Consider the following 26027-nt stretch of genomic DNA (forward strand, 5'->3'; position numbering starts at 1 on the left):
AAACAGATGGAAACTATACTACATATGCTGCATGTTTTTTTAGCATAGGATATGAATGCTTAAGATGGCCTTTAAATATTGCTAATTAGAATAAATTCTAGGAAATACTGAATAGTAACTAATACCAAAATTGGCTGGCATTACTTCAAAATAATCCACTTTCTTTGGTTATATCCTATTAAAAGTTTCTGCTGTTATTATTAATGTTCCTTTTGTACAGTGAGTTACATCCAAAAGTTACATATCCATCTGCACACAGTGTTCTAAAACCTTCTGTTTTACATCCACCTACTCCTTGCTAAAAATATGTTTTCAAAAAAAATTTTTTTTTAATATCACAGTATTAATTTGAAACTCATTCAAAGCAAGCAACACATATCTTGTAACTTTCAGCCTTTTTCTGGATTTCTGGGTGCAAATTAGTAAAAGATGAATGGAAATGACAGGAAGCTAAGTTAGAAATTAAACAAGCATTATACATGCAGCATAACACATTAAGCTGTAGGTTATTAGCTGTTAAGCCAAAAGAAAACCACATTATGGCAAACTACATAACTGTATATTGTATCTGAAAGTAGTCCTGTAGATTTTGCTGCTGCTGTGTCTTTTCATTCCACATATATTTTAGGAGAGAAATTATACTAAAGAAAATTTAGTACAGGTCAGAACTTACTGATATAATTTCATCTTACCTAAAAAGGTTTTTTTTCCTTACATTCTAAATGCATTTCGGTTGATTGTGATCGTACACTGCTGAAAGAAAAAAAACCTGAAAAGCATTTTCTTCAGCTTTAGATTTCTTTATTATTTTGCCCTAAATAAATTTTTCTGAAATATGATCTATAGAAATTTTTCTATATTACTAATCATTGCTAGAAATCAAGGACAGATGAAGGAAAAAGATAATTATAGTGGCATTAATTGTAAAAAGGAATCTTCATTCAAAAGTCCACTTTAGTGACAACAATTGTGCTCCTACAATTTAAAATGGATTTTATTCAACCTAATAGCTAAATCAGAAACCATTGTGGTTTATAAGCTATGCTTATTTATTGTTAAGTAAATTCAACCTTTTCTTCAATAAACCATGATTAATCCATGGTTTAGCACAGTTGAGTTACTAGTTTGAGGATTCTTTAATAAAGCAATGTCAATTTCCTTAGGGCAATTTTAATACAGTATTTACCTCTGTCTATAAAGTACATTTATCATATCTGGGCTGCAAATTTCAGTGCAGCCACAAGATGGCCACAAAGAATTATTGAAACAGTTAATTCATAGCCATAATATGGTTTGTTCTATGGGTATTTCCAGTCCAGACATGGTGGCTTATGTATAATCAAGTCCCTAACCTGTTCTCTCATATTTTCTAATGATATGCTTATTGCCAATGTTACTGAGTCAATCCACCTTGCTGATGGCGGTCCCAAATTTTCAAACTTTAAAAGAATATATTATTTGGATTATAACTAGATGCCACTCAAAAAATTTGCTAACCTGAAAAGTCAACAATGTTGCTACAACTATAATTGTAATATTCAATTACAATTACATGATACATTTAAATACAACTCAATAGATTTACAGTTAGATATTTGCTCGTTTAAGATATTTTTAAGACAATCCTTTTAAGACAATTTATTTCTTGAAAAACCCATAATGTACCCAAAGTAGGATAATTTGAGTCTGAGTGCAGGCAGTTTGTGTGAGAGTTTTTTTAATTAAAAAAAACATATAACACCAACATTCCGCGCACTGCACTGGCTACCAATTGGTCTCTGGTCACAATTCAAGGTGTTGGTTATTACATTGCTTACTACATGGCTTAGGACCAGTCTATTTATGAGACCGTCTCCTGCAATATACCTCTTAGAGAACAATCAGATCACAGGGAGTTGGCCCCTTCCAGGTCCTGTCGACTAAATAATGCAAATTAATGGGCCCGTGAGGAAGAGCATTCTCTGTGGCTGCCCCGACATTATGGAATCAACTACTCTCAATGTCCACACTGTTTCTAACTTACTATCCTTCCAAAAAGCTGTGAAAACCTGACATTGTGGCCAGGCCTGGGGGCCATGAATATAACATCATATCCGATTGTGACTGTTCTGTATATATGTGGATTCGATTGGATAATTCATTATGGTTCATTATGGGTTTTAATGTTCTTATTACTAATTATTTGACTTGTTTATTGTATGTACCATTTATTGTTGTAAGCTGCCCTGAGTCACATTGGGACTGGGCGGCATAGAAGTCAAATAAATTAAATAAATAATCCAATCAACAGCACTTTTCCTCCCTGGCACCTAATCATAGCACAGACCTGGCGAATAACTTTTTGCTATCTCCATGATGCCACCTTCTCATTCCCAGTCCAGGAATGAGCTGGACCAGTGATGGCAAACCTATGACACGGGTGCCACAGGTGGCACACGGAGCCATATCTTCTGGCACGTGAGCTGTTGCCCTAGCTCAGCTCCAGTGTGCATTTGTGTGCCAGCCAGCTGGTTTTTGGCTTTCACAGAGGCTCTGAGAAGGAGTTTTTGACTTCCAGAGAGTTGCTGGGGGGATTTGAGAGGGTGTTTTTATCCTCCCCGGGCTCCAGGGAAGCCTTTGGAGCCTGGAGAGGGTGAAACACGAGCCTTCTGGGCCCACCAGTTGTGAAACAGGCAATTTCCGGCCTCCAGAAGGCCTCTGGGGGTCAGAGAAAGCTGTTTTCACCCTCCCCAGGCATTGAATTATGGGTGTGGGCACTCGTGCATGTGTGATAACACACACCCACACTCTTTCGGCACCCGAGGAAAAATAGGTTCGCCATCACTGAGCTAGACTGACCTCATACTTAGATGTACAATTGTTGAAATAGTATCTTCCTCATTTCAACATTATTTCACAACAATCTCCAGAAACATCGGCCCAGCTTTGTTACCCAGAATCAGCCAATTGGAAGATTTTGTAGAGGAAATACAGGATACAGTTCAGCAGAGCTTGCAGGACAGGCAGTTTGGACCTAGGCAGTTAATTTTGTCATAGTGATTAAGGTAGCATGCTGGACCCTGGGAGATTGTGAGTTCTAATCCCAACTCACACTGCCCCCACCCTCCTTACCTTCCCTAAATGTCTCAAGACTCACCTATGTCGCCAGGCTTGGGACAATTAGGTCTCAGCCTCCTGGCTAATGGAATTTGGTATGATTGAGTTGGTATGATTGTTTTTAAACATTGGCTTTTTAGATTGTAATTTTAAATTTAATTAGACTTGCCCTTGTACTGTATTGTTGTATTATATGTTGTTAGATGCCCCGAGTCCTCGGAGAAGGACGGCATATAAATCTAATAAAATAAACTCAGGCATGAATCAAGCAGGATGACTCTGGGCCCGTCACTCGGGCTCTCAGCCTTAGAAAGCAGGCAATGGCAAACCACTTCCGAAGTCCTGCTAAGTAAACAAGGGGACTTTTTCTAGGCAGTCGCCATAACTCGGGACACTAATATACAAATGCCCAATGAAGAGCTTCGTGCGTTTTTAGAACTTTTCCTAATCGTCACGGCACCGGTATATAACAGCCTTTGCTGAAGAGCCCCCCTGTTGTTCTCCCCCCCCCCCATCCCCGAAGTTTATTCAAAACCGCTTCCATTTTCCACAGCAACACTGGCTCTGACATGCCAAAAGCATCGACTCTATAACTGCGGTTTAGATCTGGCTATGACGCCGGGCCCGCATCAGATTGAGCAACGTCTGACAGTTCCGGCCGCCCCGACTTTCTCTTAGTCACGCCTGACAGAAAAGATAAGACGGCTGTCTTCTCCAGAGGGCAGCGAGGGGGGTGGGGGCGACGCATCACCCTGATAACCCCCGAGCCCAACCAGCCACTCACTTTTCCGGGGCCAAGGGAAGCAGAAAGAGCACGCATGCGCGGCAATCCGTGCCCCCCTGCCGCCCGCCCTTGAGCCTCCTGACCAATGGCAGAAGAGAAGAGCCCGAGAGCGATGGGCGTGGCCGCGGTAGTTAGATTAGGACTCTGCCCGTCAGTACCGCGGCGGGGTAGGTCTACGCGGTTTTGTGTACACAGTCCGAGTGCGTCGGGGCGCGCGCGGGAGCCGTTTGGCCTCTTTCTCTTGGCCGCGCGGCGGCTGGCCCCCGGCTATGGCTGCTGGCGAGGGGGACGACGAAGAGGTGCGAGTGCTGCAGACTCTCCGCGGAAAGATTTGTGAGTCACTGGGAGGGGTCGACTCTCCGCTTCTGTGTGCATGTGTGTGTTTGCGTATGTATATATGTATGTATATACGTTTGGTTTGTATGTATGTACAAGTCAGTGGCGAGAGGGGGGAAGTGCGTGTGAGGGCGGAGGTCGGAGACGAGGCTGCAGAGCCGGAAGGAAGTGCCTGTGCCTCGGAGCGGCCTCCCTGACTCATCCGCCCCAGCCCTCCAACCCCTGCTGCTTCCCCGGGTGCTGTCGGCGGGTGTGTGCCTGTGTGTAGGAGTAGATTAGTCCGCCTCGTGGCGAAAAGCTACAGGCAGTCGGGGTGGAAGTGCAGTAGTGGTGATTCATTTACTTGTTGCTCTGTCCCTTATTTATTTATTTATTTTATTTATTGGATTTGTATGCCGCCCCTCTCCGGAGACTCTGGGCGGCTAACAGCAATAATAAGACAGCGTATAACAATAATCCAATACTAAAAACAATTAAAAACCCATTATAATAAAAAACCAAGCATACATACAGACATACAAGGCATAAAATTGTAAAAGCCTAGGGGGAAAGGATATCTCAATTCCCCCATGCCTGGCAAGTAGCTTACAAAAGGCAAGGAGGGTGGGGGCAATTCTAATCTCTGGGGGGGAGTTGGTTCCAGACGGCCGGGGCTGCCACAGAGAAGGCTCTTCCCCTGGGTCCCGTCAAGCGGCATTGTTTAGTTGACGGGACCCGGAGAAGACCCACTCTGTGGGACCTAACTGGTCGCTGGGATTCGTGCAGCAGAAGGCGGTCCCTGAGATAATATGGTCCGTGCCATAACCAACACTTTGAATTGTGACCGGAAACTGATCGGCAACCAATGCAGACTGCGGAGTGTTGGTGTAACATGGGCATATTTGGAAAAGCCCATGATTGCTCTCGCAGCTGCATTCTGCACGACCTTATGGTTTTGATGGAGGATGTTGTTTTTAATAGAATAGAATTCTTTATTGGCCAAGTGTGATTGGACACACAAGGAATTTGACTTTGGTGCATTTGCTCTCAGTATACATAAAAGAAAATATAGATTTGTCAAGAATGCATGTGGTACGACACTTAATGATTGTCATAGGGGGTCAAATAAGCAAATGAAGAAACAATATTACAGTAATACAAATCTTAGGATACAAGCAACAAGTTACAGTCCTAAGTGGGAGGAAAAGGGTGATAGGAGAAAAAACTAGTAGAAATAGAAATTTCTTTAATAAGAATTTTTTGTAATAAGCCACTCATTGCAAGTTAATATACCAGGAAAGTGTCGGGAGAGAAATCAATACACAGTCGAACCCCTATAAAAGAAGGGAGAGGAGTGACTAAAGGTTGAGAGTTGAAGTAAACAAGAAAATAGAAGGAAGTTCCAAAAGGAAGATTTTTGCTCAGGGAGAGATGATAAGGTTATTTTTGAGCTAGGAACTGGGAGGCTTGAAATTCTTCTGAGAGCATCAAGGTGGGAAAAGTTGACGTGAAGTAAATGGGATATTTATGTAAGTTTTTGGAACGATTAGCTATTTGGCAAAAAGAATGCAAAAGTTAAGCAAGGCAGTCCATTTTTTCTCTTGCCTGAAGCTAACACGCTTACCTGAAAGCTTTATTACATGCTACATTTAGTAGTTGTTTCCCAATTCTAACTTTTTGTGTGGAAACCTCTGTGTAGTAACACTTAATGTTTTAGGTGAAATTTAATTTGGCTATATAGCAAGGTAGGCTTATATGATAAATCCTTTATATTTCTCTTCATAATTAAATTTCCAGGAAGTTAGCCTATTGAACAACAAATTGTATTTAACTTTTACGGCTTAAAAGTAACATACCAAAAATTACTTGCTAACAAATCCTATATAATGTTAATACTCTAGTTGTATCATGTCAAAACAATATTTGACACCTTTAGTCCACATATTAATGTTATTGCTATCACCTGGTCTTTATAATAGGTTACAAGTGGATGTGATAGAGAATGAAAGTGTGAATGTGATGTAAAGCTGTAAGTAGTCTTGCAAACCAACTGCATTTCTAGTAGTATAGTAAGATATCCTTCATCACACATTCAAAGCACATTAAATGCCAAGAGAAACTACTGATTTAAAATTGAGATTACCATTGAGAAATCTTCATGTATTTGGTAAATGGTGTACATTGATTGAATGGACTGCAATAGTGTTTAAATTGTATTTTTATGTATAAGAAACTTTACATACATATATATAGAAATGCAGCTTCAGGTGTTAGAAATTATTAGAATAACTATAAATGAAAAAAAATCAGTAGAAATCAGATACTTCCACACTCCAAATATAATTGATAGTTTGGAATAGAAATATCACTTTTCCTGTTTTCACTCCAATTCTTAGAAAAGAATACAAATTAATGCAAATATTATTTCTGTGCCTACCGAGAAAGATCTCTATCGAGAAAGTGAAGAAATGAGACCAATTAAAATGCCTATGCAATGGTCGAAAAAGATTTGACTACTGATTTTTACCAATTCATAAGAATGAGCTTCTCTAACGTCTTCTCTGTAGCTTGAAATTTATTCTGAAAAGTAAATTAACTGCATACCTATGTTTGATAGGTAGATATTTGTTTAGGAAACTTATTTGTATTTAGTATAATTTTAGTATGTTAAATAATTATGATTGCAACCAGGACATTTTAATGAAAATTAAAATGCATTTTTTATTAAAATGCATGTTAGCATTTATAGATTTTAATTTCTAAAATGCTATTCTGGATAAAAGAGACTTGTTTGACAAGAAACCTTTTTATATACTGTAGTTATATGTAAAACCTTTTTATGCAGCTTGATATAGTTTATAAGGAAATTTTATAAATGACCACAGTATGGGAGGACAATGTTGTATGTATTTATTATTATTATTATTATTATTATTATTATTATTATTATTATTAAACATGATATACGGTAAGTGTTTGAAAGTTAATGTTGCTGAAAATTTGATAACAAAGGGGCATTTTAACTTGAAGATAGAAAATGTAAAATTATAGTCTAAGATATAAAGAATAGAAAAGTGATAATGTTATGAGTCAATTTTAGGGTAACAGGAACAAACAGGATGTAGTGGTTTTGTTGAAATGGGAGGAACTGAAGGTCTTTCATGTAAGTCAATGTAACCATTTCCTTTCTCACACAGTTGAAATAATTGCAAGAAAAATATTTTCAATGAAAATCTATTTTGCAATATAGTCTTCTGTTCTAGATTTGGTTTAAAACCATGTCTGCTTTCAAAATCTTTACTATTTACACAATATTTTATATTAACATTTTCAAAATATGGGCTTAGGCTTGCTTGCCAGTGGTATTTAATTTTATTTTTATCCCAATCAAAATTCTATGCTGTATCAGTTTCTCATTGATATGCTGGATTTAGTTTTATGGAATAAGATTAAAGCATATCCCAATTCTTACAGACCATTTTTAGAACTATTGCATTTCACTCTGCTTATGTGTTCAATAAAAACTAGTGAAGTGTTTAATTTCATACATGTACAGTATATGTATGTGTTTCGCTTTGGCTTTGGAATATATTTATACATGTCTAAAATTGGATAACTAACATGCTTTGCATGGTGCTAATATTTTTTAAAGGTATTTTTTTCTTTTTTAATCTCCATTTATTATTTCTTAGTGTGTAACAATCTAGATTTGAAAGGATAAATGAAATATGGTGCCTTCACTATCAAACATGCCTTTTTTTGGCCACACAAACCCAAGAAGCAGCATTTTTAAAAGATTTGCTTAATTCACTTGCATAGGTCATTTAATCCACCCCCCAAGTTGAATTGAGATTGCTACAAATCTCTCGTATTTGTATAGTCTTTGTAATTTTTTAAAATAATAAGATTATTGAGCTAATAGATTGTTTCTTAAATGCCTCTAATGAACTACGATTACCTTATTTGTAGATGTGTTAATATGGGGCTGTACATTTGTCCTTAAAGTAGATTTCTGAGAGGTTTGCTTTTCAAAATAGTTGAAGTATGAACAAAAATTAGTTAAGATTTGGATGAGATTAAAATTTGATGTATCGTTAGGCTAAATGAAATGGAGTTCTATGATGTGTCCATGTGATTGCATTTTTCTCAATCCTGTGACTTCCTTGTGTTTCCTAATCATATAGGCTGGGATTTATGGAAATAGTGTTTCACCACAAGAACTTCAAAATTGTGGTAGACTAATTTATAGGAGTACATATGATAATAATGTTTACTGGTTATTTGCTTCAGTGTGCTTTTTAAAAAAAACTTGATTAAAGGCATCTCAACATTTAATTTGTAAATTGGTTGGAGTTTGATTTTCTTCTACACGGAATTAAAAATATTTCATTTTGTCATTAGGTCAAGCCAAAAATTTAGTGCCATATTCAGGACCAAATAAAATGAGAGACTGTTTTTGTACAATCAATTTGGATCAAGAAGAGGTGTTTCGTACTCAAGTGGTAGAAAAATCTTTAAGGTGAGCTTCTAATAATGATGTCAAAAGTAAATCTTAGTTAGAAACAAACCTTAGTTAAATTAGAAAATTGAAGTAGTATTTTATTTATTATATTTATCTATAGTATTAATATACAGTATTATTGATTTTCTAAATAATATATCAGTGTAACAGATGTTCATGCGAGCTCTGCTTGTTATATTTTGTTTATATTAATTGGAACTGAGGATACAGAAAAAATAAAAATGTGCAAATTTGTTCATTTAGGAACAATCTTGGACCACACAATTTCTTCTGAATTATAAAGTCATCAGAGTTGGCTTGGTAGATTCTAGAAGTAAATCATAGATTATAAAGCTTGGAAGGAAAACTTGAGTTAGAATAATCGCATCTAGCTTCCTTAGTCCACATCTCTGGAAGATGACAATCAAGCCTCAATTTAATAATTCTAGTAAAAGAGTCAACCACTTCCTGAGGCAAGCCTGTTCCACTGCTAAATCTCTATTAATGTAAATATTTTTTCTTGATGTCCACCTGAAATCTGCTTCTTTGTAATTTATAAACACAATTTCTTATTTTGCCCACTAGCACAGCATAGAACAACATTTCAGTTTTTTTAAAACAGTTGTCCTATCTTCCCCCAGGCATCTCTATTTCATAGTAAACATATTCAGCATCTCTAACTAGGATATTGCCACAATAGAAAATCAGGGCAACTGAATCCATCAATGCTGGCAGAATATTGCTGGACACTACAGCAAGATGAATTGGATTCAGAGTACAGACAAAAATCAGCAAAACACTTTTGTCTTCATATCAGAAACATTATGAAATTTAAAAAAATCATTAAGAGTTCATTTCATATTTTTCAAGATTCTAATGTACTGCAGTAATTCTGAAATTTTATTTGTGTTCAGTTTGAAGGGATCTATGATAATCACTTCAAAAAGCTAAAGTTAGATAAAACTTTGTTATCCAGCGTAATCTTTTTCCTTACACTTACTGACCCAGTAAGACTCTCAGATCCTTTTTGCATATTCTGTTGCCCGGTATGATCTTTTCCACTCTACACATGCATTTAATTTTCCTATGTAAATAAAGGACATATTGTCCTTCCTAATGTGGTCTATTTGTTTTTAGTCAGTTGTTTCAACTCTAAGATTCCTCCTGAATTTTGACTGTCCTATACAATGTTTATTATCCCCTTGGTCTTTGTCATGTGTAAATTAGATCATATTGTCTAACCACTCATCAATTAAATAAAAATGCATTATATAGTTTAGGGCTTAGAATGGAGCTTTGCTTTTTTTTTAGTTTATATAGCCATCTTGTATAAAACTAGTTTGGCATAATAGTTAAGATACTTACCTAGAAATCAGGAGATTGGAGTTGAAGTTCCCTCTTAGACATGAGATCACTACTTCTTTCCAGCTTGATATAAAACTGCACTTAATAAGTAGAGTTTTTCAGCATGTTTTGTATCCATCTATCTGAAATAGTACTGTCCAACTTGAATTCTCCTCTTCTCTTCTGAATTTAGATAAGAGTCTTTGTCAAATGCTTTCTTTAGACAAGTACACTACATTCAATGTACTCAAACTGGTCAATTTATTAAAAAGGATAACTGTTTGGTTTGACATAACCAGTTCTAAATAATTCCATGCCAGCTTCTGCTAAACAATACGTTTGTTCAAAAATTGACTGTTGACACGTCTTTAATTACACATACAACATTTCCCCTTCTCCAGTCCTTCAACACCAACATCCATCCATGATTTCTCAAACAAAGGATTTTGAAAAAAAACTTGTGTTATGTGTTTCTTTCAGGATTTTAAGATGAGATCCAAGACTTAACTGATATCTGATGACTATCTTGGATTGCAACTCCTTTCTTATGACAGTTCTGCTTCCATCCATCTAAAGAAGCTCTCCTTTGGAGAGGAGAAAAAAGCAAAGTAGAAAAATTTTGCCTCAACCCATCCCTGTTTCCATTCTATAATCATCTTCTTCATATACCTTCTCCTTCCTTTTACTTCCGACATCATTTAAAAAGGCTTTTTGTTCCTCAAAGTTCTTTTGTTCCCTAGCCTATCCAATATTCTTTCTAAAATTATTGGGTATTTGCTGGTATGTTTCTTTGGTGATCGCACCTATTTTTCCATCTCCTAAATAATCATTTTGATTCTTAGTTTAGCTGAAAGCTGTTTATGCTTCTACAGCATTTTTCCCCCGTGATTTTTTAAAATTTTCATTGAAATAGAGGGCGAGTGTACATTTAGTACTGTCAGCCCCAAGAACCAAGAATTCATTTAGAATTACACCTGTGGTTTTCTTTAGTTTTCTTATGGACAGAATCTTGCAAACTAAAGTGACTACATAATTAACTGTATATACCAGTGATGGCGAACTTTTTTGGGAAAGCATTTCCCCTTTTCCCTCTCTACTCTTTCTATTACTTTATAAATCTCAGTAACATTGTTTCACTGATTTTCATTTCTATCTTGTTTTTGCTCTTTTTCCGCTTCCTGATTCCCATTCTCTTATACAAATCATTTTTCTCTCCCTTGTTCTATGTGCTCCTTGGTTTTTCTGGCTCTATGATATCTTTTAATGCTACTTGTGCAATTTTTAACATCCCAAGCAGTTCTTTATACACCCAACATTCTATTTTAAATTTATAAATTTTTATTTTATATTCAGTTTTATTTTCCAGTCCCAATTTTAATTCAAACTAGTCACAAAGTCTTAAATCTTACTCAGACAAACAAACAAATATAGCCAGAACCAGGCACTCCTTAAAAATCCTCACAATAGTTAAATTTCTAAGGTCAGCTTTTGTCTTTATTCTGTTTCTTGTATCTTCCTCTTAGTAGTGTAGTCACATTCCTCCAATAAATGTCTCTCTCGAATCTCCATACTAACTCATTTTCTTTTCTTTTCAAAATACCAAAAAGTTTTAATTCCGTTTCAATGGTACGGAAACAAAAAATGTTCTTCAGGTCTTTTCTCTTTTATTCTTTTCAAGCTTCTCCAATTCCATTTCTAACCCACAAGAATTTTACTTGGGCTTTCATTCTGTCATTCCTTTCCTTCCCTTCACTCCAGATCTTAGCAGTCGTTGTTTCAATCTTTAAATTTTTTAGAATCTGTATTTTAAGTTTTTCTCACAAACTGGCCAATCTCTCTCCAGCTCCAAGTTACACTTCCTTCAAACACCGCTCCTGCACAATACTTTGTGGTTGCACCAGCTTCAGAGCAGTCATTAAAAATGGCTGCAACCCATCCCACGCTGCCAGTTTGAAGAGCTTGTTTCTGACCTGAGGAGCTTGCCTTGCTCTCTATGATCTCCGAAACACCTCTTCTTCCCCATCCCTCCAGGATGGTTCCAGTCCAAACCTGACGGCAGTTTGTCTGGCTGGATTTTCATGAAGCTTGTCGAAGCGCCTCTCTCAGAAAGAGCACTGCATGCCACCATGCCATAGGTTCACCATCATGGCTATAGGCCAAGCTTCAAGCTCCATTGTCTCTTTGCCTTCTGGAAGTCAGCCTCTTTCTCTTGGGAATCAAGACAAGTACCTTCTTCTATTTCATTTGGGCCAAGGATTTCTGTTCAAGGTGACCTATCCAGTATTTTTTAAAAACGTCTTAAAATTGGCTATCCTGAAATCGAAAGTGTATGTATCTTGGGGGGGGGGGGGGGAGGGGAGGGGAGGGGAAGGGTGTTTTGTTTTTGGTATGTTGGACTACTGCTAGCCAGGCAAAATTGAAGCCAATTAGGCAGATTCAAAATCCAAGTACTCCTCATAAGTAATTTTTGTTTGGAACAAATGCAAAGCCATAATGACAGAATTCCAGTGATGACAGTGTTTTAACTGCAAATACTTTTCATAGATTTCAGACTTCTTTGCATTTTATTCTTTTGCAAGCCCTCATAAGTCTTTGGAGAAGGGTGGCATGCAAATGTTAATAATAATAATAATAATAATAATAATAATAATAATAATAATAATAATAATAGTTACTTAGCTCCAGCTTGGGGAAGGGAAAAGCTCTGTTCTGTGTTTAGAAAATAATCCAATTTGTAATCATGTCCTTCAATGATTGCATGAGATTTAAATCTCTAATTCTCCACTTGCACTGCTTCGGAGAGTCCAACATGGGTTAATCTTCAGCCTTGCTGGAAGGGACTGAGTTAAAAATTAACATATTTTACTGGTCCAACCCCCATGCTGCCCTTCCCGGGTCAGTCTAAAAAACTCAGTCATAGTGAAGGGACACATGAGTTTTCCCTCCTAGGATTCTTGGAGTCTAGGAGTGGTTTTTATTGATGTTTTGAGTATTTTTATTTGTTTTATTAAAGAATATGTCTTTTTACTAATAATTTCTTTTTCTCTTTCTGTTTTTCAGATTCATGGAGCAGCTCACCTCGGCGGGATTGGGCCCCTGCTCTGTGGAGCATTGCCCTTAAAAGGTCTCCCCAGGTCGGAGCCTCTTCCCTGCGTGGGTACAGCTCCCGTGACCGGGTATCGCCAGCGAAAAGAGGTCCCTGGCCTGCGCGGCCATACCGTCTTTTAGAGCGATTCTTAAGACATGGATGGAGGAGATTCGAATTTCCCGCCACAGCTCGCCAGCAACGGAGGTCCCCGGCCTGCGCGGCCATACCTCGATGGATGCGATTTCCTCACAATACTGGCCAAGGCAAAAGCGGAGCGTTCAAAATCCCCGCCAAAAACGCCGCCAGAAACGGAGCATTCGGCTGATTCCTGTTGCCGGTTGAAACGGCTGTTTTAAGGGCGCGGCCATTGAAGGCGCGCTATACAGGAGGCCGCCATATTGGGACTGACCCATAGAGGTCGACTTCCGCCCACCAGAGTCGGAGGGCTAACGGAGAGCCTGACTCATTCCTAGAGAGGCAGGAAGCGGATATCCTTTCCTTAACAGGAAAAGACTGCCCTCTACTGGCGGTGGCCATCTTTTTGCTCAGTTACAACTTGTTACGCAGCAAAAAAGTTTTTCTCTGCACTTTGCATTATCGGAGGCTCTAATTCATTCCCGATGGCGGATCTTCCTCAGCAGGGGTCAACAGAGCCCCCATCTGTAAAGGCAAAGGAGAAAGCACACTCCTCTAAAGCAAAATCGAAGACCTCTCAGTCCTCATCTGGCTTAAGAGAGGCAGAACGTCGAATTAAGGCGTTGGAAGAGCAGTTAGAGGCTCAGAAGCAGAGCAATGCAGCTTTGTCATCGATGCCAGGTCAGACTGGGGACATTATAACCGGGACCCCCCCCCCCCAAGACTTCCTGAGGGAATTGGGTTGGCCACAGACAAAGACTGGTCACCGGATAGGTTTGGGGGCCCATCCCAGGTGGCGGAATCAATAAGACCTGAGGTTGCCAGGCCATCTTCCGCTTCTCCCGCATGGCACATGGCACCACAGCCTACAGCCACGTTTACCCCAACAGCTGCAGGACTCAGATCCTCACCAGATACCTGGCAACGCTTACCACCTGCCTTGCAAGATATGATAGCTTCAGCATATTCGCATGGCATAGTGACTGGTGTACAACAAGCAAGTGCACCCCCTGCCTCTCCTCCTCCTCCTCCTCCTCCTTCTCTACAGAGGAATATCTGGGCAGCCCCAGCTCCTCCGTCTCCTACTCATGATTCCTTTCTAGAAGATCCTGTGTTTAGAGGACAAGGCTCAGAGCCAGATGATGGCCTTTCTGAGGATGAGGGAGCACCTCCAGAACCACCTACATATACAGGTCTCTTTAGGCCCTCTATATTTCGTGTACTGCTGAACAAAGCAAAGATGGCTGTTGCTCTGGGCACCCCGGAGAAGCCCACAGATACAGCATCGGTCCCTCAACCGGCCTCAAGGGTGCTCACGGAGCTCCAAAGGGATGCTGACCTTATTCCGGTTCCTAAGCTTTTCTTGGACAATGTTAAGAGGCCCTGGCAATATCCAGCAGCTGCTCTAGGCCCAACAGCTTCTGAGCGTAAATTTTACGCATTTGAGCCAGAACTGGAAAATTTGCTGGAATTTCCATCGGTGGATGCTCCAATTGCAGCCCTAGTATCCAATGCATTAGTTCCCTCCGACGTGGCGGATGGCCTAAAGCCGGAGGACCGGAGGGCGGAAGCAATCAATAAAAAGGCTCATCAGATGTCGGCATGGGCTCTTAAAGCAGCTTCAGCTGCGTCATTCTTTAATAGGGCCTCAGTCCTTTGGCTCCAGGAAATGCTTTCGAAGTTAGGACCTGAGGAGGGCCGCCTAAGACAAGATCTTAACAAGTTGCTAGCTGCTGCAGAATTTTCGGCGGACGCCACTTTGTCAGCTTCTCGTTTTTCCTCACGAGCCCTCGCAGCAAATCAATCATCCCGTCGCTTACTTTGGCTCCGGACATGGCAGGCTGACGCCAAGTCCAAAGGACGTTTAGCCTCGGCCCCATTTGATGGATCAAAATTGTTCGGAGAATCTCTTGACAAGGTCCTCGTGGAGGACAAGGACAAGAAAAAAATCATGCCTAGAACCTACAGAAGGCAGGAAAGACGCACTGCCCCGTATTTTAGACGCCAGCCCTTTCGGGCTGAATCTTCCTCCACTGTACCCCAGGCTGGAAGATCATATGCCCAGGGGTCTTTCTCTCAACAATCCTACAGAGGAGACAGGAGTACCTTCGGGGACAGGAACAGACAGTTCCAACAAACTAGGAAGCCCTATAGAGGTTCCAACAGGGGAGGTTTTAGAAGGAACAAATGACTTTACCAAGACACTCCCCATAGGAGGACGGCTGCAGCATTTCACCGCCTCCTGGGCGTCTATATCCACAGACACTTGGGCTCTAAATACTATAGCTCAGGGACTCACCCTGGAGTTTACCCAAAAACCTCCAAACAGATTTCTGGAGTGCCCAGTGCTCTCCAACAGTCACAAGCGCAACCTCCTTTACCAAGAGATTCATCATCTATTTCAAATCGGTGCCATCGAGACGGTCCCACCGCACCAGCAGGGACAAGGGTATTATTCCATCGTGTTCATAGTACCCAAGTCCTCGGGAGGTTGCCGCCTCATTCTCAACCTGAGGCAGTTGAACCTGTACATAAAATACCGCAGGTTCAAAATGCACTCGCTAAGGACCATACTAGCAGCTATACGTCACCAGGATTGGTTGACGTCAATAGACCTCAAAGAAGCATACCTACATGTCCCAGTGCATCCAGATTACAGGAAATTCCTCCGGTTTTGTTTCGAAAACCATCATTTTCAGTACAGGGCCATGCCATTTGGCCTATCATCAGCACCCAGGACATTTACAAAATTATTGGACATACTCACCGCACAGCTCAGGACACGTCCTCTACGCCTGATGGCGTATTTGGACGATATCATCATATTGTCCAACAGCCCCAGTCGTGCACATCAGGATCTGACAGAGACTATGGACACCTTGGAAAGTATGGGGTTCTCTATCAATTACCAAAAGAGTCACCTCATACCAACCAGGTACTTACCCCACCTGGGCACCAATATAGACACCATGGCAGGCAGGGTCTTCCTGTCATTGGACCGTCAGGTGAAGGTCAGAGCGTTGATCTCAGAATTGCAACACAGTACTACGACAACGCTGGCTTTCCTGTCCCAACTGTTGGGAGTCCTCATCTCCTGCATAGACATTGTACCCTGGGCCAGGCTTCATGCCAGACCTCTACAGTGGTTCCTCATTCCGTTTCAACGGAGCAGAACCAGCCACTCTTCCAGATCGGTCAAGATCCCACCAGAGGTACGCCGATCACTCCCATGGTGGAAGTCATCAGCCATACATCAAGGGTCACCGTTCCTGTCACAACAAGAGGTAACCATAACAACGGACGCGAGCCTCTCAGGTTGGGGGGCTCACTCCCATGTAGGAGTGGCACAGGGTCTATGGAGTCCGGAGGAACTAGCATGTCCCAATATCAATTACTTGGAACTCAGAGCGGTTCACCTGGCACTCAGACACTTCTCAGGACTGGTGAAAGACCGGAGTGTACTGATACTCACAGACAATGTAGCGACAAGGGCACACATCAATCATCAAGGCGGCACGAGATCAGGTCTTCTGATGAGAGAATCCCAGTCTCTATTCAGGTGGGCAGAACGGCATCTCGCATCAATACGAGCGGAACACATATCCGGCATCTCAAACATACAGGCGGATTGGCTCAGTCGGACCACCATAGATCCGACAGAGTGGAGTCTGAGCGCAGAGCTATTCCTGGACATCGTGCACAAATACGGGACCCCGGAGGTGGACCTATTTGCTACATGCCACAACAGTCACCTACCAAGGTTCTTCTCAAGGTTCCCATCACCAGGAGCGGAACAGATCAATGCGTTGACCTCCCCGTGGCCGGAAGGACTGCTGTATGCATTTCCCCCTGTCTGCCTCATACCAAGAGTTGTACACAAACTGCTACAAGAACAAGCAGAGTTGCTTCTGGTGGCCCCTCATTGGCCCAGACGCCCTTGGTTCGCGGACCTCATGGACCTTTCAGTTTCTCCCCCGTGGCGCATACCACACCACAAGGTGGTACTGACGCAGGGGTCGATTTGCCATCCAGACCCCCAGTGGTGGAGTCTTGCCGTGTGGCACTTGAAGGGGAGAGATTAAGGAAGGAACGGGTCCCGGACAAGGTGATATCCACCATACAAGCAGCGCGCCGTCCCTCCACGACGCGAATTTATCAGGCAACCTGGAGAGCTTATTGCTCCTTTTGCAGAGGTCGCAATCAGGACCCTCAGTCACCATCAGTAATCCAGATCCTGGAGTTCCTGCAAGAAGGTTTGGACAAGGGGCTAGCTCCGAATACACTTCGCAGACAGACGGCGGCAATTGCCACTATTCTTAAGATGGACTTTTCTACTCCGATTTCCCAGCATCCGTGGATTCGGGACTTTATTAGAGGGGCAGCGAATATCAGACCTCCTACTATACACCGTTTTCCCACATGGGACCTGCCCCTAGTTTTGCAAGCCCTCACGGTACCTCCCTTTGAACCCTTAAGGGAGATTCCGCTACGGCTGTTATCACTGAAGACTGCATTCCTTACCGCAATCACATCAGCAAGGAGGGTCTCAGAGCTTTCAGCTTTATCAGTAAGACCGGACTTATGCACATTCCACACCAACAAGGTGGTCCTCCGGCCAGACCCTTCCTTCTTACCAAAAGTGAACACGGTCTTCCATAGATCTCAAGACATTGTGTTACCAGACTTTTGTTCCCAGGGGTCTCACCCACTGGAACTAAGATGGCACAAGCTAGATGTTAGACGGGCCATCAAAATTTATATAAGGCGGACTAACACCTTTAGAAAAACGGAAGCCCTATTCGTCTCATACTTTCCAGCATCTATGGGGAATAAAGTGTCACCCAAGACAATTAGTTGCTGGATCCGCTCCTGTATCATCATCGCTTACAAATCAGGGTCTACACCTATACCACAAGGCATCACAGCACATTCAACGAGGAGTGCGGCCACATCAGCGGCCTGGACAACACAGGCCCCAATCGATGATATTTGCCGTGCGGCAACCTGGGCCGCACCTAATACATTCATTCGACATTACAGATTGGACACTTTCGCTTCGGCTGAAGCGGCCTTTGGACGCAGAGTACTGCAGAGAGTTTGCACCGATACTGCGCCCCTGGTCCAGCCTTCCCCCCCCTAATAGTACAGCTTGGGTATATCCCATGTTGGACTCTCCGAAGCAGTGCAAGTGGAGAAGAACCGTTGCACTTACCTGAACGGTCTTCTCGCTGCACTGCAAGGAGAGTCCAAACCCGCCCGGCTATGTTGGCCCAGGGTCACAGATTGGTCATAGTTGGAGTTTAATTCCAGTTTAGTTAGCTTAATAAAGTTCTTTGGTTTACTATCACTATGACTTCGTTTTATTATAAGACTGACCCGGGAAGGGCAGCATGGGGGTTGGACCAGTAAAATATGTTAATTTTTAACTCAGTCCCTTCCAGCAAGGCTGAAGATTAACCCATGTTGGACTCTCCTTGCAGTGCAGCGAGAAGACCGTTCAGGTAAGTGCAACGGTTCTTCTAGTATCTTAAATTCACAATAATATGGTAATTTCCTCCTAAGATTTCTAGTACTTTTAGCTCTTCAGCGGAAACCACTTTATTGATTAGATCATAATTGGAACAGCCAATCTGCTCATATTTTTTCAGCTTTCTGGAAAAGCCATAAGCAAGACCACAGAGGAATTTTTGTGACTTTGCAATATTGATTAAGTTAGTTTTCCAGTAGAAATGTGGGTATTTTAAGCCTCCAGTATTAATGCCTCTGAATTCTAGAAGGTCCTGAATTCTAGCTTGGAATAGCATTATTCCTATCTTCTACCTGACCTGGCTCAATCAGTATCATGTCAGCAAGATAATATTTTTTGCTATTTATCCTTCTCTGTCTTCTTAGGCAACTTCTCTAAATTAGACTTTTGTACTCAAATTCTTGGATGCCTATACATATGGACTTACTTCACATAAAGTGTCGTTTCCCCCTTTTTTTTCTGGGCTATTTTATTTCAGCAAGTTGCACTCTGTTCATGAGGTTCATTTCACCAAGTTACAGTAGGGCCTACTGAATCATACTTGCTTTCCTGCATTAATATTTTATTTTTTCTTTTTATTCCTTATATTCTCCTGAGGAACAATCTATCTTACAAGTCATGGATAGCCACTATTATTTTGGCATTTTGGAAACGGGTAAAAACTTGACAGTGGTCAGTTTCCAAAAAGTTTCTGGAATTTTTATAAAGAGAATGGCGTTTGCAAGAACAGTGAAAGGTTCTTAGGGGTAACTTATTGTTTAATAAAATATGTATCATAATGTTAATTAGAAAGGCTATGCTAAACTTAGCAGAATAATTTCTTATGTTCAGAAGGAGAGTCCCTTTATTAAAATTTGTAACGTAGAACTATAAAGCAGACAAGTTGCAAAATAATCAGGTAGTTTTCTGATTTGTTTTCACAGTCCATTTTTTGGAGAAGAGTTTTACTTTGAAGTACCAAGAATATTCCAGTATTTATCATTCTATATTTATGACAAAAATGTTCTACAGAGGGACCTGCGTATAGGTAAGAAGTAACAATTGATGTATTAAATAATATTCATGGTTGTTTTGTTATATTAAATGTGAACTTGTTGATAATTAAGGGCATTCATTTCATTCTTTAAAATATAAAATATTTGTTCTACATGATGATTTTCTATTCTATTTGAACTATCATCAGTGTAATAAATATGATGTTCTAGGATAACATGCAAAACCAGACATTTCATTCTGATTTTTTTTCTTCATTCATCTTCAAACAGTGATGATGTTTTCCTAATGCTATAATGCAAAGTACTGGTAAATTATATTTTTAAAAAGTTTAGGCTATAGAGTTTTCTGATACAAATCTTTTCTATACCTGTGTTAGATGAACATAATACTTGTTTTAAAATTAATACGCCCTTTCGATTTTTCTTTTAGGTAAAATAGCTATCAAAAAAAAAGATTTGAGCTTATATTCTGGCAAGGAAACATGGTTTATACTTCAACCAGTTGATTCTAACTCAGAAGTTCAGGTAAAACCAAATAAATATGAAATTAATGGTGATGTGTATGTACATGTATGTTCAGTGATGCTTACATGTTTATAAATCCATGTGTGTTATCTATATTTCTGCATAATTATAACCTAAATGTGATTTATTTTCCACATGTCTTAAAACTAGATAAAAGTAATTAAACAAATGAATCAGAAAAATTAAACATTCATTTATTCAGTTAGGGAAAATGTATATGGCAAAAGTATGTGAACTTTTAGGATTATCAGTTTGTTTGAAGAGAAAATTAGTGATCATCAATGTTATCAGTGGGATGATAATCAGGTGTGACTGACATCCTGCTTTATTTAAACAACAGAATTCTGGGTATTTACTATCAAAGTCTGATCTTCACGATGCAAGTATGTGGAAGTGTGTCATGACTTGAAGAAATTAGATTTCTGAGAACCTTTAAAAATTCATTGTTGATGCTTATCAGGCTGGAAAAGATAAGGAACTATTTCTAGAGAGTTTGGATTCCACAAGCTTACCATCCGGTAAATTGTATATAAATGGAGGCAGTTCTAAACCATTGTTACTCTTCCCAGGAGCCATTAACTATCCAAGGTCACCAGAAAAGCAATGTGTATTGAGACTTCTGGGAGGTCTCAAAGAAAATCAGGATAATGTCTAAGGAATTAGATATGTCTTTTGCAGTCTCTACTTCATGGAAACCCCCAAGAGTAGAATGCTGAGCAATAATGGTGCACATATGAGAGTTGCAAGGAAAAAGCAATTGTTTCCCCAAAAGTACACAACTATCCATATACAGTTTATGAAAAATCATGTGGATAAACCAGCATTTGGGGGGGGGGGATGTTCTGTAGACAGATGAGTCTAAAATAGGTAATTTTGGCTAGAATGAAAAGCAGCATGCTTGTTGAAAGACAAGCACTGCATTCTAGCATAAAAACCTTATTCCAACTGTCGAACATGGTAATAGCAGTATCATGATTTGGGGCTGCTTTTCTGCTTCTAAACCAGGATGGCTTACCATCATTGATAGAACTATGAATTCTGAATTATACCAGAAAATTGTACATGATAATGTCAAAGTATCTGTCCATAGGTTTAAAAGAAAAAGTCGGTCATTCAACAAAACAGTTACATACAAGTGGTACAACTAAAGAATGGAGAAGGAATGTAATGTTTTAGAATGGTCAAATCAAAATCCTTATCTATAGAAATGATGTGGAAGGACTTGAAGCAAGGAATACCAACAACATCTCTGAGCTGAATTTGTTTTGTAAAGAAGAATAGGCTAAAATCCCTCCAAGCCCCAGTGTGCAGGACTGAATAACAGTTATTGGAACATTTAATTGCTGTTATTACTGATCATGGGGGGGCGGGGGGGGGGGCGAGAAGGTGAGGCTAATAAATAAGCATTTTTAGGCACTACCAGAACACACAGCTGATGTAATTACTTCTCCGTGTCTAAATCAGGAATAGGGCAGTATCATCTGTAAAATAACTAATGCCAGAAAAAAAATGATGTACTGAGGATTTACTTTGATTTCATGAGCTCAGTACTTTTGTAACTGGATATATTTCAAACACTTGTTACTTATTAGTTTTCCCATATTGAATAACTAACACACCTTTGAAAACGAAACACATAATACAGGCAGTCCTTGATTACAACATTGGTTTAGCGACCATTCAAAGTTACAGTGGCACTGGAAAGTCACAATGCTGACTTAAAACTGGCACTTGCACTTATAGTACAACTGTTGCAGCATCCCCATGGTTATGACATCAAAATTCAAGGGGTTGGCAATCAGTATGCATTTATGACAGTTGCAGCATCCCAGAGTCATGATTGCTATTTGCAACCTTCCCAGCAAGCTTCTGACTAGTAAAGTCAGTGGGGAAAGCCAGATTACTTTAACAACTGTGCTGTTATTAGCTGCAAGCAATTTGCTTAACAACCAGGGCAAATAAAGGTTGTAAAATTGAGTATGACTCACTTCACAACTGCCTGAACAATGGAAATTCTGGTCTCAATTCGAACAGGTCATAAGTTAAAGGACCTGATTAGGGATGCTCAATGTCTGGGAAGCTGGACATGCTATAGCAAAAAAGTATTCATTGATTCTTAAATTGTAAGCCTGTCTTCTCTGGGGTTGGTACATCTAAAAAAATAAAATGACTAAGAGGGCAGGACTTGAATGTATGCAGAGGCATTTTTACACAAGAAACATGAAGCAATTGTAGCCTTTCCAAGCTAATATCAACAATAACTGATCACTGATTGGAGATTATGGAAAATACAATAAAATACTGTATAAAAAGAAATGAGCAGAAAAACATTTAATACAAGTAATTCCAAATATAAGTCATCTAATAAATATTGATTTCCAGAGATTTCGTTATAGGAAGATAACAGTTTTCCAGGTTAGAGTTAAAAATACAGGTATTCCTCAACATACAACTGCAACTGGAACCAGAATTTCTGTTGTAAGTCATTGTGGTCATAAGTAGAGTCATCATGTGACCGGACCTGATTTTATGACCATGTTTATCATGGTTGGAAGTTGTACCACACAGTTGTTAAGTGTGATCCAGTTTAACTAATGGTGTTTTTGCCACTTTTTACTGAAAAGAGAGAAAAAGCATAAATTATGATACCATAACTATGGAACACTGAAAATGATCAGAAATGTGAGCCAATTATGAAACACTCACCATTATGTAACGATGGAGGGGGGGTGCAATGGTCATAATAAATTCAAATGTAGATCATAACTATCTTTTTGGAAGCTGTTAATTCAAACTATCATTAGGCAAGCATTCATAAATTGGGGACTATATAACTGGCATGTTTAGCACATCTGACACTGGCTAGATTAAAGATTTTCATAAATCTATATCTTGAATTATTAAACATGCTGTAATTACTGTAAGGTGGGTTATTGTTTTCGGGCTGTTAAATGATTGCTGTTAGTTTGTTTAGCAATATTAATCAGGAGAAAAATAAGCCCCAGAAAGATGAATACAGGTAATTCTCATTTGCAACCACATTTGGGGCTAGCAACTCAGTCATTAAGTGAAGCAGTTGCTAAGTGAAACTGCAACTGTGCTTTTGACTTACCCCAGCTTTCCTTTACTATAGAGACCTGAAAAAGTCCCTAAACTTACATGATCACCATCATCAACAGTTGCTAAATAAGGTACTCACTAAACAAGGACTACCTGAATTCATGATACTTCCTTTAGGATTAGTAGTCTACCAGTTTTTACTAATATGGATCATGAGCTTCCATGTTATCCAATGTTCCTTAGAGAGGAAGTAGAAGCAATATCTATTGTTTGTTAATATTCATTGCTTAATATTTGACATCCTGGTGAAATTTATTTAGTAAATGATCATTTAAATCCAGCATTTTTAAGGGAAGATGTTAATTGGTAAGATTTAGGGTTCTATTATTTATGGAAAGAGCTTTCAGTTTTTCTGCTAATGTTTTTATAATCTGATAGTAACTTTTGGAAAACATTTTGAAAACACGTAGAACGGTATTGGCAACATAATAATTATAATTTGACAGACTTTCAACTCAATGTTTTTCCTCTTTACCAACAGGGAAAAGTACATCTTGAATTAAAATTAAATGAGCTGATAACAGATAATGGATCTGTATGCCAGCAGCTAGTAGTACAGTAAGGCTATTTGTGAATTATTTTCAAAAAATGTTTGCTTATTGAAATTAACCCTGCTGTTCTGTTAGAAAAAAGTTCCTAATGTTATGTTCCCGGGTCACCCTGACCCGGATCGAAAACTCTTCATTTGCAGTGCTTATGTTTGGTCTTTTTGAAAGCTTTTTTCACCTGGAAACATGTTTGAACATTTCTGCACACAATGGAATGAAAATTGAACTGAAAAAATTAATCCTTATTGGTTTATTTTGCACATAAATGTGCCTCCCCCCCCGTTTTTGTGAAAGTTTTTTCAATTTATGGATAGTTTTGCTTGCAAAATCCATTCTATTTTACTAAAGTTGGTGTGGGATTGGTAGCTTGAACATTTCTGCACACAATGATATGAAAATTGAACTGAGAAAATTAATCCTTATTGGTTTATTTTGCTCATAAATGGGCCCCCATGCTTATACTCAAATAGGCTTATACTCGAGTAGGCTTATACTCGAGTATAAAATGATATGGTCTTATATTCAAAAATAAACCAATAAGAATCATTTTTTTTCAGTTCATTTCTATTTTTCTTATGTTTAGGATTGTTCAATTTAGTATATCAAAACTTTTGAGTTTATTGATAATTTTGCCTGCAAAATGCATTCTATTTTACTATTCTATTTTGGTGTGGGATTGGTAGCTTGAACCTTTCTGAACATAATGATATGAAAATTAAACTGAAAAAATGATCCTTATTGGTTTATTTTGCTCATAAATGGGCCCCCATGCTTATACTCAAATAGGCTTATACTCGAGTAGGCTTATACTCGAGTATAAAACAATAAACCAATAAGAGTCATTTTTTTCAGTTCATTTATATTTTTCTTATGTTCAGGATTGTTCAATTTAGTATATCAAACCTTTTGGGGGAAAATTCCTTAGGGATTTGTAGCCTTAAAAAATATAAATTGACACGAAATTCAAAAAGGATGGGGGGAGGGGCTTTTTGATCAAAATAAAAATATAAGTCTCAATTTTTCCAGTTCAATTTTCATATCATTATGTTCATAAATGTTCAAACTAGTTTTCCAGTGGAAAAAGTTTTCAAAAAGACCAAATTCAAGTACCTAAAAAAAATCATTTTGATCCGGGTCTATATGACCCGAACAGAGTAAATGTGACTTTTTTTTTGCCAAGAAAAATTTTTTTCCCCCACCCCCACAAATATTTTTTTGATGATCAGCATTGTTAAATTGAGTAAATGAATGCGTAAGATTTTAAAGAATATTTCGGATTTGGAGCATAAAAAAATAAAAAGTGAAAATTGTTGCAAGCAGCCAGGGGGGGGGGGAGGCCTTATTTCTGATGTTAAAAAAACAGTAAGAATCATTTTTTTCAGTTCCTTTATATTTTTCTTATATTCAGAAATGTTCAAGGTACCATTCCCACACCAACTCCAGTAAAATAGACTGCATTTTGCAAGCAAAACTATCCATAAATTGAAAAAACTTTCACAAAAATGGGGGGGGAGGCACATTTATGGGCAAAATAAACCAATAAGGATTAATTTTTTCAGTTCAATTTTCATTCCATTGTGTGAAGAAATGTTCAGACTACTTTCCAAGTGAAAAAAGCTTTCAAAAAGACCAAACATAAGCACTGCAAATGAAGAGTTTTCGGTCCGGGTCAGGGTGACCCGGGAACATAACATTAGGGAGGTTTTTTTTTTCAGCAAGAAAGAAACCTCCCACCCCCCCAAAAAAATTCTCATAGAGAGAACCCCTGAAATGATGAAAAGTCATGAAATTTCAAGTTTCAGATATGCAGGGAAAATTTTTTACAGGGTCTCAAACCTTGATTTCGGGTCTCACAGACCCGAACAGAACAGCAGGGTTAAATAAGTATATTAAAATGTTATTACTGAATCATTCATTATACGTAACTAAGTAGGAAAATTTCCATTTGTAATACACCTTTGAATTTTATTTTTGTTTAAATTACTACATTTCTAAAAAAAACCCTTCCCCATCTTTTTCTTTTTAAAGAATTTTGGTATCTCACATGAG

At 39.1% G+C, this 26027-nt stretch overlaps 1 protein-coding gene across 2 annotated transcripts in view; it reads left to right on the forward strand.

Annotated features, from left to right (window-relative positions):
- Positions 1-4024: 4024 nt before the first annotated feature.
- Positions 4025-26027, forward strand: part of RASA2 (RAS p21 protein activator 2) — a 59612-nt gene continuing 37609 nt past the window's right edge. For both annotated transcript variants that reach the window (XM_070753345.1, XM_070753344.1), the window contains exons 1-5: positions 4025-4213; positions 8597-8714; positions 19714-19817; positions 20216-20310; positions 23912-23988. In XM_070753345.1, the coding sequence (XP_070609446.1) occupies positions 4150-4213; positions 8597-8714; positions 19714-19817; positions 20216-20310; positions 23912-23988 (458 nt within the window). In that variant the 5' untranslated portion in view covers positions 4025-4149. The remainder of the gene's footprint in view (positions 4214-8596; positions 8715-19713; positions 19818-20215; positions 20311-23911; positions 23989-26027) is intronic.

This window comes from Erythrolamprus reginae, chromosome 5 (genome assembly GCF_031021105.1).
Source record: "Erythrolamprus reginae isolate rEryReg1 chromosome 5, rEryReg1.hap1, whole genome shotgun sequence".
Lineage (NCBI taxonomy): Eukaryota > Metazoa > Chordata > Lepidosauria > Squamata > Dipsadidae > Erythrolamprus > Erythrolamprus reginae.